The 19,619-nt window shown below is 42.8% G+C and overlaps 1 protein-coding gene across 2 annotated transcripts in view; it reads left to right on the top strand.

The window, feature by feature from the left end:
- Positions 1–19,619, top strand: part of NME7 (NME/NM23 family member 7) — a 94,660-nt gene that overhangs the window by 73,467 nt on the left and 1,574 nt on the right. For both annotated transcript variants that reach the window (XM_074159796.1, XM_074158952.1), the window contains one exon: positions 4,118–4,225. In XM_074159796.1, the coding sequence (XP_074015897.1) occupies positions 4,118–4,225 (108 nt within the window). The remainder of the gene's footprint in view (positions 1–4,117; positions 4,226–19,619) is intronic.

Consider the following 19,619-nt stretch of genomic DNA (forward strand, 5'->3'; position numbering starts at 1 on the left):
GGACTGTGCAGAGATTGTTGCAGCCCAAGAAGTCCTCTAAATGCTGCTGGCCTGAAAGCAAACCTAAAAGAATGAACCTGCCCTGGAAGCACACTGTGGGTAGGAGAGGGGTTGATCACAAACTCTTATTTTTATTCTGCTTCACTCAAGAGGACCAGTAATGAATTTTCAAGGTTCCCTTGTTCTATTTCATGTTCAAGTAGATCAAAGTTTTAGGCTGTGAAAGTTCCTTTGTGTGTTTTTGGTCCATTTAAAGTTTGTGCTGTTTCCCACTGAGGAAAGAGGGAATGGTTGCTGCAGAGTCAGTGGCTGCCTCTTTAACTTTTCCTTGAATGCCATTTAAACAACAACAAAGCATGCAGAAATGTTTAAAAGCAGTGGCCTTTTGGCCCTCCTAGATACCCAATTAAGTATTCAGGGCAGATGCTTTTAAAAACCTGGCCAAATTTTCTTGAAATACACAGTTTTGGCTGGAATACATGTTATTGTTCTATATAACTTCCCATCCAGCCTGTTTAAAAACATCCATTTGAAAGAAAAGTAGTTAATGAGCTTTGGTCATGAGTATGTTTATGATTTTTCAGTTTGATTTTGACATATTACTGGCATTGGTGACATTTTTGTTTCCATTCACTTATATAGAAATAGATTTTAGAATGTGCTAAGTACGTCATACAGGTGGTGTTGCACTGGGCACAGTTATATGATAGAGAGAAATGCGAAATATATGCATCTGTATCTTGTGTAGGACAAGGATCTTCAAAGTACTAGCTGTAGATCAAAGCCCAGCCTGTAAGGTGTGATCTAATAGCTTGCTGAATAAGACCAAAGAAGATTAAGCCTTTTGGTACAGCAACTCTGTTTTGCGGTTTGTTTTGCCGCAGTGTATTCTTTATGTGAGGTGCAAGTTCATGGCATCCCCATTTACACACACACATGAAGTTCCAGCACATGTTACTCTCCTCTTATACGTGTGGTAGAGCTGTAGCTGATCTTAACTCCTTCATCGTCCCACTCTAAACTTTCAAAAAGGTTTTGAAAACCAGTACACAGAACACATACTCTGGAAACTAGTCTCAGCAGAAATCTTAGGAAAAAGAGGCTTAAAAGGGGATGAAGAGTGGGGGGGAACTAACCCAAACCCCACTATTATATTTCTGTCTCCCTGTTGTTCCAGATGAGGCTCTATAAATAAACTGTTTGGCAACTTTCCTGTCGTGGAGCAGAAGAGTGTATATTAATATGTGCTCTGAGGAATAAGTTCTGTAAGGAACTCTCTTCCTCCTTCCCTGAAATGTTGCCAAGATTTCCAGCCATACATACACAAGGACACCTATATATGATCCATGCAGCTCTTTGCATCTCCATCATTTACAGACACCTTGTTCCCTGAGGCTTCCTCAGTGGTGTAGTAAGAAAGCAAGGGAATAGTAAACTTCAGAATTGACAATTGCTATCCTTTTTTGGCTATGTAAATGTAAGTAGAGTCTGCTTTACCTCTCATCCTGTTTGTTAACTGGTAGCAAGAAAGGCTTATTTAGATTCTTATTAATCAGGTGCTAACTTCTAATCTAATACAATCCCAGGCAGAACAGAATGAGTCCCTTATTGTGATGGCTGATGAGTTTCAGGAGGGCAGGAGAATGCGTAGCAAGCTGCATTGAGAAACTGAAGGAAGAATAGGAGATTGCATAGTGCAATACTAGGAGCTTTTGCCAATGTTAGTGAGAGTGAGTCCAAGAGAAGAAACATGAGGTCTTCTGTTATGAAGTTGTGAAGTAAAAATGAGAGCTTAGGACAAATGATAAGTCAGGAGGCCATAACTGCTTTTAAAGAAAGAAAGAAAAAAAAAAAAAAGAAAAAAAGAGAAAGAAAAAAGGGGTGGTGGTGAGGAAGATGGGTCAAGGGAAAACTTGGGAAAGTTTCATAAAAAGTAGCATTTTTGGACCTGTTGGAGGATGAAACAGTTTGAGCAAAAGAGTTTGATGGGTAGGAAATAAACAGAATATGAAACACCAGGCTTTAGCCTTTTAGATCTGAGTTGTTTTTTGCTGAAGTGTTTCCAAAGGTTTCATAGCCACAATAATTTTTTCTAATATTCCCAAACTCTCCTTAAAAAAATTGAAAGCCTAGTGCTGTTGCTGGCTTCCTGACAGCTAGTTGTTACTGGAATCAACAGTTGTTTCAAGGAAGGCTTGATTAAAGTGTCACATAGCTATCGTTAACTCTCATGTGACTTCTGTTTCTCCAGCAGACTTTCTTATCGCAAGCCTTTAATGAGGACCATGTAAAGGAGAGGGTTTTTTTCTCCTTGGGGCTTTTTTTTTTTTAAAGTCAAACTGTTGAACTTTCCTCCGAAACAAAATTTGTTTGATGTTGAGTGTATCTTATTCAAATATCTTTTGACATCCATCTCCAAAGATCCTGTATAACCTGTGACATATTCACAGTAACAATGGAGAACTGAAACTTCTCGTTGTAGCGTGTTTTGGGTTAGACACACGGCAAGCATTGAATCAATGTAATTGTCCTCCAGCTGGGTCACAGATCACCATAGCTAACAGATCTAGGTTACTAGGTAACAGATTACCATAACTGTTGATTGTTATTACAGGAAAATATCTAGGACTTGCTGGACCAAGAGAGGATCTTGCCCTTACAGTCCAATTGTCTTAGTATAGTAGTGAGACATGACAAGTGTGTGAAGCTGTAAAGTGGCTAAAGGGTATTGTCACGTAATCTCTTGTGAGGTCTTTTGGGACTAGCTTCAAACATTCACTGCCATCCCAGAAGAGAATGTGCATCATGCGAGTTGTTCTCATTTGTACCTGTGCAAAGTTTTCCAAGTCAACCAAAAGCCACTACTGAAGTCACTTTGAACCCCTTTGACACTAAAAATTAAGAAATGCTTAGATGATCCAGTCTGGTGATTCAGCTGTGGGGGCAGTAACCTCCAGCTGTGATACCAAAACAAACACCTGGGAGTGGCACAGTGAAACTGTGTTGGCCGGTTCCAAAGTGATTACACCCTAATGTACCCATTGCCTTTTCAGAAGGGGGCTCTATTGGCAAGAAAGAATGGTGGGGTTTTTTCAGTAGCTGTAGTTTGAGCTTGTCATCAGCCTGTCCCCTCACAGGCGGCAGTGTTCAGGAGTCTCTCATGGAAGAATGTCCAAAGGGTTTTAAGGAAGGAAAAATGGGATAGTGCCATCACTACTGAATTTTAAAAGGAGACAGACTGTGTGAGATAGGCTTGGAGAAGAACTCCAGGGTGCTGGGAAGAGAGGCCAACAAGGGGTAGCACAGTTGGCATAGGAAAGAGGTTAAAAGACAACACTGCAAGGTGATAGTGCAAAGTGTAGCAAGGACTGCATTATGCCTTGAATGAAAGAGCATGGTGGAGGGGAGAGCCAATGACGGCAGTTCTCTGCGATATAAGATGGGAGATACATCATTGGAAAGAGGTAGGGGAGGAATGTTATCTCAGGACCTGAGTGGTATCTGCTGCAGTAAGAAAAACACTCGGAGAGGCCAAGGAGGCATTTGGCATTGTAGATGAAGAAGAGTATTGAAATGTCATCTTCAAAGAACAGAGAAAGATGTAGAGAGAGTCTGGACTGATCCTCAGAGGTGATCAGATGTTGGCACTAGTCATGGTGTCAGAAGCACTGCAGAGAAGACCGAGAGGCTAGCTGCAGTATCTGGGCTTAACAAATGTCAGGTTCTAAGGCAAATAGTTCAGTGTTAGGGGAGGCAGTTCTGCGAGGTGGCGTGCTTGTGTCTGCTCACTGAGGACAGCACATTCTGTGCTTGAGAGCTGAAAAAGTGTTAACTTGAGCTAATACAAGTGCTAGGGAGATGTATCTGTAATAAGAAGGGTCTTGCATTTCACCTGAGGTGGCTTCATTGGCCCAAATTCAAGCAGTTAGTTTTCACAGTCTTGATCATGGTTTTTCAGCAGTTGTGTATGTGCGTAGTACAAGCTGGAATTTCCCTCTGTTTTTTTTTATAGTGTGACACATATATTAGTGTTTTACTTTATAAGATTCTATTGCATCCATGATATAAAGGAACAGTGTTGTTCACAAAGGTCTTCTGTTTTTCTTGTGTTCAATAGGAAATTGCCCGTCATCTCCGACCTGGAACTCTGCGTGCTGTCTTTGGGAAGAACAAGATTCAGAATGCTGTCCACTGCACAGACCTACCTGAAGATGGACTTTTGGAGGTAAGACCTGCTAGACAAACATGTGCTTTTACATTTGAAGAATTTTTAAAGTGTAAAGCTATACTTGCCACTGTTTTAAGCTGTTGAAGTGTTTTATATATGGAGTACTTGTGTTGGAGACCAGTGATCGATCAACTAGAAGCAAAAGCAAAGAGTTCATTAAGTGCGTTTAACTCGGTTAACACTGATACTGTAAAAAATTAATCTGTGCAGTTTTCTTGACTGATACTAGAATAAAGTATCTAGTGAAATGAAAAGTCAAGAGTCTGCTTTTTGGCTGAGAAGACTCTTTGAGATTGGATATCAGCACCTAACATTGCTTCTGCAGAGACACCTTGTTAGCCTTTACTTGGATGACTACCATGACTCCTGCTCTGGACTGTCTCTACAGTGAGCTTGTGTGGGGCTTGCAATATTACAGGCAGTAGGGATTCAAATTCAGATAGGGTCCAAGTTTATTTGTAGACAGTCATAATTATGCACATCAGTTAATATTTCCTGTGTTTTATATTAACTTACTAATTATTATCTGATTTTGGCTTTGTATGCTTTCATTAAAGTCCAATAAAATGGGAAAAATGTTAAATTAAGGGAGTTTATAAGGACAGAAGTATTCACTAGGAAAACCAGAACAAGTTCACTCCCTTAATTTCATGCCACAAAACTAAAGCCTGTACAAGGGGGGGTGAAGAGGTGTGTAAGCATATCTTGGATGGATCTCTGCAACAGTGCAGATGATTTTTCCAGCACATGCATATCTTCTGTTTTACTGTCTAGATGTATTTGTGAGTATTTTGCTGTCAGACTATAGCAGAACGATGGAGCAGCAAGAATTTTTGTAGCTTGGATTATTTTACACTGCCAAAATGGTGTTTTCATTGAGGGGAGAGGAAGAGCTAACTGCATCACCATCTCCTTTATGAAATAAAATCAGATCTGTGGGTTAGAGTGCAGTTTTCCAGGGTATTGAATCTAGTTTAAGGAATAGACTAGTGAAATTCAACACTGAGAATGGCAGCCAGTATCAACAAAGTTGTAGCTTTTTAAACCATTTCCAGGCTGTCATTAAATGTTGACAACTTCTAGTTTCTGCCCAAAGGGACTGGATTTAAACAAGCAAACAGCTCTTTGTCACCACATGCCTAAAATCCTTCAGTCATGGCTTTTCAATGGCAACAGAAAAAGGCATAGCCTGCAGGGAAAAATTAAAGTCTCACTGGCATTCACAGAGCATTTTGGTACTTCAGCAGAATTCTCTCTCTCGTGTCCACTGCCTGTCTCCTTTATGCTGGTGCAAAGCAGGTATAACCCCATTTTGCTGGTTATTTAAATTGAGTTTACAGCTACTATCAGTGAGGTGGATCAGACAAAGCAGTTGAATTGCTTCTCCAAAACAAAAATTGAGGCTGGAGTTCTTTCTCAAGGTCTCCACGACATGTGTTTGTCCTTTGCATCCCAGAGCTGAATCATAAGCTAAGTTCTTTATCCAGTGTTATTCTGACTACGCACTTCGCAGGTCCCATTGCTGACTGGTCATTTTAACAGTCATTTATTGATAGTATTTTTTGGGGGAAGGGATTTTTTTTTTTTCTTTTTTTTTTTTTTTACCATAGACGTAATTATACACAGAATGTAGCTCTTCATCTGTAGTTTCTTCTGTAACAGTCCAGGTTAAGCCAGCAGTTGTAAAGGACATCGGTCAATGTTCTTTAATGAGTAAATAAAGCAGGGAATGTTTTGTTCTGATTGTTTGGCAAATAAGCATTACAACGTAAACTATAGAAACCTTTTTATTGCTAACACTTTAATTCTTGGAGTATCCTATCTTGGAGTATTCTGTATGAAATGTAGTTGCCAGAAAAATAAAAAATAACCTGGATTTGCTTAAGTGCAAGGACTTGTCACGACTGATGAAAAAGAAATGATACAGCATATACAGAGTCATCTTGGGAAAGGCTTTTTCCTTGGTGAGCTTTTCTGTGAGAGGAGCTCAAAGCCAGTCACAGAGGTCTCATTTGCTGGCAAGCAGAAGCCCCCTCACCCCCAGTTACTGTAACGGTGCTGTACATGCTGAGCTAGAGCAGAGCAACTGTGTGGCATGTGAGACAACCATAGAAGGAGACTGAGCCAGACTAATATTTCTAAGAAGTATGCTGTTCAGTAAATGGTAGTGAACGTTTTCAGTCTTTAATGGATAACCGAATATTTTAATATACTGAGTTTAACAGAGCAATTATTCTCAGCCTTGGAGGAGGTGAATTAAGAGATAGGTAAGGCACTTCTCATTGAGGAGAATGACCTTGGCTGTGTTGGCACCGTGGGACTTGCTTCTTTCAGTATGGAGTTAGCGTATGTTTGTTAGGTTCATGTTCCAGTAGGAGATGTTGCTGTTGCTGAGATGTTAACGCTGCTGTTTCTTTAAAAGCTTTACAGTATCGTTGTAGGACAACTGATTAGTAGAGAAGGAGTCTGGAGTAAATTTCACAGAGAAATCTAACCTACTAGAAATCTGACCTTATACTACAAAGATGAAGGATCATTTTTAAAACCCCAAAGAAAGATAATTCATCTGTAGCAGTCTCTTTCCTTTCTTCAGGTAGCATTGGGTTTTGTACAGTTTAATATTCTGCTGTAATTACTACCCAGTATAGCTCCAAAAATGAGCCTGTATGCAAAGTCTTGCACTCCTGTTTTGCTGACTAAGTTTGGCAATCTGAATTCAGGCACAAGAGCTAGGAACTCCGGAGTTTCATTTCTGACTCTGGTGCCGATTTTGTCTGAGCTTGGCTAAGCCAGTTTTCAAATTTTGGCATGAAAGTGTTTGGCTCTGAAATTCTGTATGAAGATATTCTTATTTATACTTCTCTTCTCCAAAATAAAATCCCAAATGCAACAAATTTTAGAAAGCAAACTGCAGAATCATTATTGCGAATAATGACACAAAATTTCTAACACTATTTTTTCCCCAATTCCCACTTCATATATGTTGTTGGGTTTTTTTCAGCGTGGGTTAGTTGGTTGATTTTGATGTTTTGTGGGTTTGTTTTCTTTTTGTTTTGTTTGGGTTTTGTTTGTTTGGCTTTGGTTTGGGGTTGTTTTGGTTTTGTTGGTGGTTTGTTTGGTGTTTTTTTTTTCCAGACTAGGAAATAGCTAAATTACTCTTCTGAAACCCAGTAAGCTTTCTTGGAGAGAGGATGCTGCAATGTAAACTTTCTGAAGCTCTTGGTGAACCAGATTGGTGGGCTTCATGGAACTGGTACAGCCCAAAAGCAGGCAGAGCCAGTCTGATACACCATAAACAAAGATGTTTCTTGCCTTTGATTCAGAGGTTCTGTACAACCTTGACCATGTTTGATGGCTGAATCATCTTTTCCCAGAGGCTCCCATTTCCAGTTCAGCTTCTCTTTACAGACCTCAGGGCTGCAGAGTGGAAGTCCCAGTATCTCTGAGCTTGAATTTAGCCCAGTGGGTTTGGACCAAGAAAGCCTTAACTGTGTCTGTTGGCTGGTGTGTGGAGTACTTATGCTGTTCATGCTCAAGCAGCTTATTAGAGGTCCCTGCCACAGTCCCAACTCTGTTGCAGCCACACGTTCTGTGTGCGCGTCTGCAGGGTCAGCAGTGCCCAGAGGACCTTGGAGACAAGACGGTCAAAGGGACTGCTGCTGTTGCCACTTCATGGATGGGAAGCTGATTAGGTTGGTCTGTGTGTTAATTGGTTTTGTGACTTCTGAATTTCCAGAACCAAATGGAGATGGAAAGGGGAGATATCTGGTTGACCTACTATACTATCATGGGCCTTAAATGCACAATGTTTATGGAAGCACAATAAAGGCATGCTCCTGTGTAGAAGGGAGCACACTGGTGCTTTTCTGAGGACTCAGTTAGGTATCCTTAGTGCCATATAGTACTTATTTTAAGAATTTTTTCATCCTTCTCTGCAGTTTTCATCACCCACAGTTCAAGATCTAACTGAAACTTGAGAAGTGTTTGCAATGGCAGCTGCTGTCTGATTGTCCACAAATCAAGACTTCTTAGAGGAGATGAGATAGGTAATTGAGGGGTAGATCAAATGCTTGCTGAAGTTAATAGCCAAACTCTAGGTGACTTTGGTGGTTCATACTTAGTTGACAGTCACTAAGAAGGGCAAGGTAGTGACCTTTCTCCCAGAAATCATGACCAAGGAGTACTCAGGGAAAGGAGAGAGCAACGCTGTCTCGGGAACAGCAAGGACTGATTAACTAAGTGAGGGTCAGCTTGTGCACCCAATTTTAGAACGCTATACTTAATTAATGTAGTACAGTGGCTTTTCAATGTTTTGTTGCGGTTTTTTTTGTTTTTTTTTTTTTTTTTGTTAGACCTCTTTTCCATGGACCTGGAAAAAGGAAAGTTCACTTTTAATCTTAAAAATCCCTCAAACAAACAAACAAACAAGCCCCAAAAGCAAATACCAGCACTTGCTCCCACCGGTTTGACCCTTAACTCCTGTCTTTGTTCTACGAAGTACTTCACATTTTAGGCAGTGACTAAAGCATACCAGAATTAATGAATAACTCACTTTGGCTCAAGAGAGGAGAGGAGATGCAGTTGAGCCTAAAACACAACTGGTCATGATGGAAAAATCAGTGTATTTTCAGTTGTAAAGCTGTAACTGCTTTTTTTATTCCTAGTTTAGTAATACAGGAGGAGGGTGAATATTGCCCTGAAGCCTCTTGGATGAGCTCTTTGACTTACTGGGTCAGGCACTTATTTATTCACTTCGTAGACTTCTGTGTCCTCGTATCAGTACAAAATGTATTTTCACGAGTAACAATGGATAGACACGAATAGCTCAGAACAGTCCGTTTTCTCAGCCTTGTCATCAGTTTCCCATTTTAATGGGGAGAGGAAAGAAACAAGGAAGTAGAGAAGAGAGTCTGAAAGTGTTGGGGTATTTATGAGATAATAGGGTTTCCTGAGTGAAGTCTAAACCAGCAGTTTCTTGATATTTCTGATCAACTGATGATGTGTAGGACATTCAGAGCAAGGGTTTGCATTTGATTCCCATATCCAAAGCAGGTACTGCTCTACCTCTCATTAATGTTTTTTTCTCTATTTTATATAAAGCAGGTACTTTAAAAGTTACTATACGTATAAAAGTTATATAAGCTTTATATATATATAAAAGTTACTACATACTGTCTATATAAAGCAAACAATTACAGTACTGATCTGCATTCATGTTCCTTCTGAGTCAGGTAGAGCAAGGACTGAAACATGCATGTTTATATGCCAAGTAAATGCTCTATTTAACAGACTAGAGACAGTTTTGCATTTGTGTCTTTCATGTACGCATGGCGAAAGATGGTTCTGTTTCTCAACTCACTGTCTTTGACCTGAGAAACATTTCTGATAATACCTTGTTGAAATAGAAGCTTGCAAACCATTGGATCTGATGAATCATCATTCTCTAGACAAAACAGGTTTCCTTGAAATTAGTCATTCCTGGACTAGTTTTAGTCGAAGTACTTGATACAAGGCATTGTGGCTACCAGACTTCATGGTTTATGTGCCTCCTTAAAGAAGTGAAGGCAAATTAAAAATCAGTCAGGGAAGGCCTTATTCACATCACTGGAAGTACAGTGAGTAAAACTTTCCACAGGAGGTGGTGCTGTACACACACCTCACTTCGTTGGGTCTCAAGTGGCTGAGTACCTTTCAGATTATGCAGGAATCCACATAATCTGCAACCATTAAAAAACTGGGAGCCTAGACCTGCGGTTATATAACAAAATCAGTATTTCTGGGGTTTGGCACGCTCTGCCTGTAAAAACTGTTGCTCATACTGTGCAGTTCAAGGTGGGGTTTTTTGGGTTTTTGGGGTCTTTTTTTTGGTGGGGTTGCATAAGGGCATTTGTACTGCAGCAAAACACTCCATGGATGATAGACTAATGGGCTAACCTGAAAGGTCTCTCCGTTGAGGTGCAGCCTACTGTCTGAGCCATCCACGTTAGCTTAATGTTCCTATGCTATGGTGTTCGGGCAGTCAGTCAGTCTCATGGGATTTCTTTGCATAATTAAAAAATGCTTAATAGTCTTACATGTATATGTGTGTGTGTGCTTAAACCTAGAGGGAGAGGATGCTGCCCTCAGTAAGATATGCATGAAAAAGGATTTGGTGTAGGATGGGTAAAACTTTAGTTCTGGGTAAAATAACCTTCTCCCTGTTGCTGAGGAAGATGCTGTTATTAGGTGACTAATTCTTCTAGAGGGAAGTAAGGTGGAAATTGTTGCGGGAACACACTTACATGTGCCTTTTTGTGTCTGGTAGGCTATGTGTGAAACTGAGGAGAGGGGTGGACTCTTAAGCCAGTTTTCATGGGAGTGGAGGATGTGCCAACTGCCATCTCAGTCGTGTGTCCCCATGAGTGCTCTTTCACTGACTCCTCAGGGTGCTCCCTGCGTGCCTCCGCGTGGCTGCTGGGTGCCATCAGGCTCTGCCTTGGGCATTGGGACTGTGGAGGGAAATGTGTCAGTTTTCAGTGTTGCAGGCAACTTTCCAGCCAGGCAGTAGCAAAGACCTCCTCAAGTATCATTTGCTGGCCTTCTCCCTTGCCTCAGAGCTATTTGTGGCATCCACAGACATGAAAATAACCTATTGAAGGGGGATGATTTTGTGGTTATCAATGAAGAGTGGGTTTTGCTTGTCTTCTGAGAGAGCTGTCATGAAGGTTGGGCTTTTTTCTCATCACCTCTTTCGAATTGCAGATGTGCAGTGGTGTTCAAGAGGAAGGCTGGGGACTGGCAGGCTGTGCAATGTTCTGCTGGAAGCTCTTCTTTCCCTTGCTCAGCCTTGCACCAGTGAGACTGGCTTACTGTTTCTAAGGCTTTTAAGCAAACAAGTAATATCTAACTGTACAGATCAGGTATGGCAGTCTGATGGACAGAGACTCGCACAAGTTCTGGTGCTGGAAGTTCAGCTGGCTGGATCCAGCCTTGGGGAGATGGGAGGTGATGTCGTACGGTAAGCAGTGACAGGACAGACCAGTTCAGTGGATATGTTTTGTCCAGACAAGTGCTGTGGGCAATGAAAACCAGCATCATTTTCCTCAGACGGTATTAACTAAACGCTCTGACGAACGTTAAGAACTGTGCTGCTCTTGGGCTTTTGTTGCAGCATGTCTTCCACCTGCTAGAAGCCAGCTGTCCTTGGTCTGGCATTCCAAACAGGGCCAGGAGAAGCATGCCTTATGCCTCCTTTCCCTTTGCCTTTATTGAGGGAGGGTGGTATTTTAGCAAGCTGTTCAGAGTGGACAGGAGAGCCCTCGCCTTGCAGCGGGGGGACACAACAGATGCTTTCCATAACCATTTCCATAAGAACAGAGTCCTGTTACAGAAGCGCTCTGCTGGCTGCCAACTTGTGTTTTTCTGTTTGCTGCTTCCTTGCCCGCCTGCTGCCATTGTCTTGACACGTGGGCGTGCTGCAAGGTGCTTGCTATCATCCACCCTGGAAATGCCTTCGTACCAGTCATGAGCTGGTCCGTGGGTTGAGGTTATAGTGCAACAGTTTAGGATGGAAGGCATCAGCGGGATGCAGCTCTGTTAAACTAATCTTTTTGGTGCATCAAGGTATAGTCCAAGCAATTTAATAAAGCATGTCAATGAGTAACTCTCAGAAGCGTCAATGTGCTTAGTGTGGAATTTGTGTATGTCACACTCGGAACAAAGGTCTCCTGCATTGCTTGTTACCGATTAACTTGTCTGGTATTATGCAAGCTGCCTCTACCAGCTGAGAACTAACTCTCCCCATTCACAGGGCAGCGCAGCTTGTAAAACATTACACAGCAGAAGTGCATAGCATGGCAATGAACCTTTCACTGAGGGCATTTCAGCTGTACAGCATTTCCCTCAGGAGTCTTTAAAATATTAATAAAGAAGCCATTGTTTCACTCAGTCATACGGCAGTTTTGCAATGAAGTCTTTTATTAGGGGCCCATACTGAGCTGCATAATCCAGGGTAAGATGCTTTTAATCATCTCCAGTGAAAAGAAATAAAAAATTGGAGGGTTTGGGCGAGGTTGTTTTTTGGCGGGGTTTTTTGCAAGTTTTCATCAAAGCAGTAGCTATTTTTATCTGTCAGTTGGAAATTTCAGTCTCTCCTGGTACAAAATGATTTCTAAAAAGATGTGTCAGACAATGATTATTATGATTCAAGTGCTTCTCCATTTTAACTTTCTGAGACTTTTTATCCAACAGCTGTGGGAACAGGTTGAAAAGAATCTGGAGTGTAGAAAAACTTCATCTTATTTGGTGGTGGTTTTGCATATCAGAGGATGTTAGCCAGCACTGAAATTCTGTCTCAAAACGTTTCCTGGTGCTGTATATATACTTGTACAGAGAATTAAGTAATCTTTTTGCCTAGGCCTATCCGAAGAGAAATTAAAAATAGCAATAATAGAGGGATGGAATTTGAACACATGCTGGTGATTTCTTTTTTTTAAAAAAATTAAATTATGGTAGTATTAGGTCACTTGCAGCCTAATTTTGAACATAGGTTGTATAATTATTATACTTGTGGGCTAGACAGGCAAACTAAACTAGAAACTTGTTTAAACAGAGTTGTGAAATAGTTCAACTCTTGTGCTTCCACTTCTGTGTAAGATCCGAGGTCCAGTTGCCCCTTGTTCTGCCAAGTCTGAGGTTTATAAGTGCCAGAGAGAGATGTTAACGAATGTGAACCAAGCAGCTCCCAAAGCTCTTTAAGTTTCACCTGATCCCAAAGGTAACCTACGTGATAAACAGGGCTTGGCTGTTGGCACATGTTCGTGTTGCGCTGAGCAAGGTAATTTTTGGGGGGGGAGGTCAAGGCAGAGGGAAGGCGTGACACTTCTTGATAACTCATTTGAGGCCCAGTTTGCGTCTTGGAGGCTGCTGCCTTCTTTCCCTCGGCATGTTCTCACTTTGAACCAACAAGCCCAGGTCCTCTTTCTTTACCCCTCTTCCTCCAGCTGAAGCATGGCAACGATTTAGCTGCAACTCAGCTGCATGGTGGGCAGGCTACAGCAAAGAAGAGGAAAAAGCCCAGGGAAATAGCTTATACAGCAAAAGCAGTAGGAGGACACAGTAGTTGCACGATTATGTAGAAACCCAGAACCTCCTTTCATTCCTTGAGCAAGGAGTCCTGTACCTTTTTTAGGGTAAGAGCATCACTGCTTTCCTGCAACACACCGTTGTGTGGTGCAAATATATATTTACATGGCTTCCTATTATTGGCCTCAGCCAGTTGTACCTCCCACCTCTCTCTCAGAGGTCAAATAGGCAAATTGTTATCTATGTTGGTACTTTCTGTATAGAGTTTGCCCCTTCCGTCGTCAGTGCAACCTCCTTGACTGACTACTGTAAACTAGCAGGAATTAAGAGGAGAATTTAAGTCAACTATCTGCATATATGTGTTGAAATGTATGTGGGATGTGGGAGGAAAAAAACCCAAAGCCAAATGTGCTAATATGGATAGAAGACCAAACAAGGTTTCCTGTCTCTCGAAGATGCTAACACCATGGGATATCTTGAGTTAAGAGTTTATCGAGGTCTAGAAACCACTTCTTCTTTCATAAGTAAATAATAACTGATTATTCAAAGTGTAGTGTCATACCAGTGTTGGGTTTGTTTTGTGATAATACTGAGGGCTTAGACACTGGCTGTGATGATTTGTGCTAGCAGCTGTGCAAACACAGAGCAAGATGGCAGCGGTCACCTGAAAGGTTGTTTGCTGTAGCCTAGGGCTCCTTGAAATCACTGAGCATCTTCTGGTTTCAGTAAGAGGTGGATTCTCCCTCTTCCTCTGCAGCCCTGAGTGCATTGGCATATTGGCAGGTATGATATATCCACAAGTATATCTGCGATATACCGAGATACGTAGGCAAGTCTCTGAGCAAGAGGTAATTCCCTTAAGTGGTCAGAGTTGCTGAGTGGGCAAGTCTCCTTCCGCGTTGGTGTCAGTGGTAGTTACTGCTGTTAAGCTGGGGAGAGGTGGTGTGCTGAGACTACCCAGCCACAAACCAGGAACTGTGGGATTTCTCTGGTAGCTGCCTTACTCAGTCCAGCCATTGAATAGGAACTTGGTCACTCAGGTGTCAAGTCTAGCCCTGTTTTGATGGTGCATGGTTTAGCACACAGCAGGAACGTTGAAATTAGCAATTGAAATTGCTGAGACTTGAAACAAGCTCTTGGCCTCTTAATACTGACTCATTCCACAGGAGCATGGAGCTTTCTAGATTCAGTGACGTTGCTCAGAAGGTACTTTGAGCACTACACTGGGGGAATTTATGCCAATAGTTTGGTGGGATGTTTCCTATTAGCAAAGAGAGCCACAGTCTACACAGGGGCTTGTGATGGTGCATGCAAGGCCACTACTTGCGGACTGAGTGGTGCTTTTGTTTCATTGGGTTTTTTCAGGATATTTTGTTATTGTCTTATCTGTTGTAACTTTTACCCTGCTGCCAGGTGTAGCCTGTTGGGTCCCCTGGCCCAATACTGCCCTGCAGAACATCTTGGTTGCTCAGGAAGAGCTTTAAATGCTGGCTGCCTTCTACTTCATTTATTTGCTTGTAGTTTCCATCCTAGCTTGAATCCGTGATGTGGGTGGAAACATGTTCTTGTTCTCTTTCTGTGACCACTTCCTCCTCTGTCGGACATAATCCGGTAGCTCATGAGGACCGTGACGTTCAGTGCTCTCTGAGTAGGCTGGAGAGCCCTAGCTCAGCATTGGCAAGGAGCCCCCACAATTCCCATGGCTTGTAGGAACACATCCAAACCAGGCTTTACTTAGATATTTCAGGTACTAGCAGCAGGTGTCCTTTCCAGTGTTTTTATCCGATGTTTTCAGCTTGCATTGACATCTGTGGTGGTGCACCTAGCGTCTTGTCTGTACCTATGATGGCTGGTTCAAGGGCATCATACAAGGGCTCCACAAGAGCTTCTAACTTTGAGGCAGTCAAGTGTCCCTCAAGATAAGCGTGAAGTGCAGAGTGCAGAGGCAGTGATCCTGGTGACTCAGGGAGCTGCTTGGGATCCTTGGGAAAGCAGTGCTCACTTTCTTCTTGGTTCTTCATGTGAGATGAGAGCCAGGACCTTTCACTCTATTTCATTCCAGTGGCTCTAGCAGGCAGTGATCTCTTCTGATGGTGACCAAAGGTGTTGCTAAAGGAGGAGTAGAGCTCCTGGTGGGAGAGTCCTGGGCTGATATGTTCAGCTGCAGCTACTGAGGAGTTGGCTTATGCCATGGAGTGGGGAGATTCAGTGAACCTGTAGTACCTGTACTTCAGAAATCAGTGGTCTGAGTCAGCACAGTAGTTATGTACAATGTAAAAACAACACTCTTTTAAATAAGGTTTTGGATTCACTTATTTTTCTTGTAGTGTTACAGATTAAATAGCATAAAACTTTTTTTTGGTGTTTTGATTGTGGTGTAATGAACTATAGTCTTGTCCTCTCATTTACATCCTGTTTGGAATTCAGATTTCTCGCATCTTTTATTTTATGGTACAATTTCCAAATAGCTTCCATTGCCCTTCTCTTTCGCTGTATTTTCAGAGTTGATCATAACCATATGCAGTGTTCGAGGTGACTCTGTTAACAGCACATAGCATAAAAGCAGAATATGTTCTATGTTATCCTGTAGTGTTTCTTTAATAAAATCTTCCATTGCAAAGTTTTATTTTTTGGCGCATCGGGGTTTTTGTCCCAGCTGTACTTAGTAAATTAACTTGGATAGTTGAAGTGCATGTGTACAAATCGTTCTGCCTTGGGCAGCCTGACCGGCTTTATTTCTTACAGTGCGTGACGCTTGAAAGAGTGGCAGGAGTGACTAACTTTCCTTTTTTTTTTTTTTTGGAACAAACTTCCTGGGACTAAACCCTCTTCAGGTTCATATGGGAAAATAATTATTTTCAGAACAAATAATAGAGTGACTAAGTAGACCCTCTTCTTTGCCAACCATTTTTATTTCTGGATTGCCTGTGGCTGGAAGGATGTCATGAATCCATGGGTTTTCGGTGTGTTGATCTAATGATTTAGTCTTGTGAGTCAGCTGAGTGAACTGCGGCTGAAAAGCATTTTAGGTGTTAGCAAGTGCACTTGCTAACAGAGATGACAGGCTCATGCTGATGTACAAACCAACGTTAATGGCCAAAGAAAGATTTTTAGTTCCCACTAGTGACCTCAAACTGGGATAACCTGTAAAAAATTCTAAGACCTAAGTGTTTAGGGGGAACGTACCGATGCTAAAACTTTAGGTCAGCAAAGACTCTCTGGGTCATTTTCCTGGATACCTACACTGAAGCAAGGAGATGGGGGTTTGTGGTGGTTTTGGGGAGAGGGTGCTGGTGAGTATCTGTCCAGCTGCATGAAAGGCACCGAGATGACTGACATGCTCTAAACGAATACAGGGATGAGAAAGCCTTCCATCTCCCAGCTGCCAATTTTGGTTAGGCAAAGCTGATGACAGGCTGAAATTGCCGTCATCTTTCTGCTGATGGATGAGAAGTGAATCTGTGATCTCAGCATATTTCCTACACTAGCACGTCTCCCCATCAGCCCCCTTGCTTCTGCCACGAATGATATGAACAGGGTCTCTTATCAAAAACTGCCAGCCCAAGGGAACACGGGGAATGGACTGTGGATGCTGAGGTACTCTTTCAGTGCCGGGCTCTTCTTTGAGGCGCGATGTAAGGAATGCTGCTGTATGATATTCTGGTTACCGTTCAAGGAGTACCTTGGTCTGTCCATATGTAGACAAAGGCTCTGGCTCCAGAACTGCTCAGCTGGCAGCTCTCATCAACACTGCTTTTTGCTTTGTTTTCTAGGCAGAAGGAGAATTTAATTGTAGGTGTCTGTAATGCTTACACTTGAAATCTTCAGGACACTTTGTGTCTGCACCGGGTCCTGCGTTATTACCAAGATCTTTTGCTCTCCCTTGGAAGACTGGCTGCCTCACTTGATTTGCTTCCTTTTTTTATGGTTTTTGTTTTTTTTTTTTTCCACATTTTGCCTGGCCTCTCCATGCTCTTAAGGCACACACCGTTCAGATGGTAATCGTTTGTGCATTAGACTGGATTTTGTTATTGCCTGCTGTATTAACTCCTGAAACTTTGCGGTAACCTGTGGAAGAGCCCAGAGGGATTGGCCAATTTCATTAACATGAGTTTTGTAGAGAGCATGTGTGACTGAAGCAAAACTTCATGGAACTGAAGCAGCTCTCAGCTCCTCCTCAGCAAAGCAGTTTATAGGGTCAGAGCCAGAAGGTCACAGTTAACTCACCCGTTACTACTTCCTGAGTATTATTGTTATTTGTCCCTGAGCAGGAGCTAGAGCAGGCATAGCTGCATGCTGTAAAGCTGGTAGATGGGTCCTGGGAGTGGTGAGGAGAGCACTGATGTTAAGTTTGATCCTGTTTCATCCCTGGTTAGGGGTGAGCACATCTGAATGTTACTATCTTTTGAAGAGCATTTGGGTGGCATTTGTGAAATGCGTTTGGTTGGTTTCAGATCAGTTCCTGGTGTGGGTTTGTCCTCTGCCACCTTTGGGTCCTCTAAAGGGACCAGAGGTGTGCTTGGCTCAGAGAAGCTGACCTTGCCCTAGGTCAAATGTGAGGCTTGTTGAGAGGTTTTGTACAGGCACAGCTCCCTCTTCTATGGTTTATACTGTACTCAGACCCTGGGAAAGAGAGTAACTGTATTTCCTAAAATACAGAGTGCTTTGCTTGGTGCGAGTACCTGCAAGTCTTGGATCTCCTTGGAAAAGTACCTGGTGCTTTTAGAATGGGGTTCTTCAAGCTGTCTCCAACAGGGGTCTCATAAGATGGGGGCACCCCAATTCTCTTGGTAGTGCTGAAATCCTTGGTCTTGGTTCTTCTGCAAAACACTGCATGTGTTGTCATGTGAGCGGGGTAATGGAATGGCCCTTATTTCTGGTGTTTCTTGCCCAGCACTGCCGTGCTCCCGAGGGTGAGGCTCTTGGAGAGCAGGATCATTTCTGTATACTAAAGGCATGCCAACTCTTAACTGGTTTTACTGGGAGCTAGGTGGCAGCTGACCGTCATAAAGGTAATTATATATGAACATACCGGCACCTAGTTTTGTACATTATACAATACATAGTGTGCTTGTTCTGATATCTGAACCTTGCCAGTACAGTCTGTGGATCTTTAACAATCCAATAAAAGCTAATTGAGGAGGAAGATGTTTTCCATCGGCTGTAAGTAAGCTGAAGTTGTTCAGCCTGGCCTGGGAAAATTAGTTGCAGAATCAGGAACTTTCAAGGTCTGAAATAGCTCGACGCCTTTTGTTTGCTAATAGCAAGTGAGCAGGCGTTGGGCGAGGACAGCATTCACCTGTGTCAGAGCCTGCTGCAGGGGTGGATCATTACCCACCCCCAGGGAGGCCACAGAGGGGTCGGGGCAGCTCTACTGAACCCGAACCCAGCTCAGGGGAGCAGGACCTGCAGCGGCAGCAGCTCTATCAGTGCCCCAGGCTGGGGCTGCACCCAGAGTTATCGCCCGCAAAGGAGCAGACTGAGCTGCTCTTGGCCCTTTGCTTTCCTCTTGGCACAGCTCCCCGCACACGCCGAGGGTCCTGCCTGGCCCGTGCCGGCTGGCTGCCATCAGCCAAACGGGGGAGAGAAGCCCAGAAGTGCCAACGCTCGGAGCTGTAAAACTGGTAGCTGGGGTGGGTTAGTGCAAGTGTTCATGCGGACATAGCCAAAAAGTGTCCGCATGATATAAAAATATCCTTAAATGTGTGTGTGTCTCTTTCCCTCTCTCTGCTTTTTAATTTGTATCTTTGCGTCTCTCTAACCTTAAAGTCCAGGTGTCCTATATGAACAAGAACCGAGAAAAGAATTCACTTTAATGGCTGCAGTTCTACTTAACTACGTTGAGCCAATCTGGCAGAAAGACCAGTATGTTCAAACTGGCAGTTAATAATATAATGTCCTATTAGGCAGTAAGGAAAGCCATACTCTCCTGAAGAGAATAGATTTTACATAGGCAATCGGGTGGGGGGTTTGGAGCTGGGGCTATTTTAGTTTGGTAGTGGTTTGGTTTTGTTTTAACATCCTGTGGCCATTTAATGCTGTATCTCTACTTGGTCTGACAAATTACAGCAGCATTTCCAATGGGCAGGGGACATACCTGGCCAGGTGGGTCGTGGGGTGTTTTTTGGGGGGGTGGTGGGGTGCAGCCCGTTGGTAGCAGAGATGTCATGGGGCCTGTGACGAGTTGGGTCCTTTCAGTGGGTGGCTGCAGTGTGTGTGTGTGGCTGGGGTAGCTACTGCGTTACTTCCTAGTTAATTAGTGATCAGAGTGGGCCACCCTGCTTTCACTGATTTGGTACTAGAAAGTGATTGGGGGGGGGGAAGTTTG

Source organism: Numenius arquata, chromosome 1, assembly GCF_964106895.1.
Source record: "Numenius arquata chromosome 1, bNumArq3.hap1.1, whole genome shotgun sequence".
Lineage (NCBI taxonomy): Eukaryota > Metazoa > Chordata > Aves > Charadriiformes > Scolopacidae > Numenius > Numenius arquata.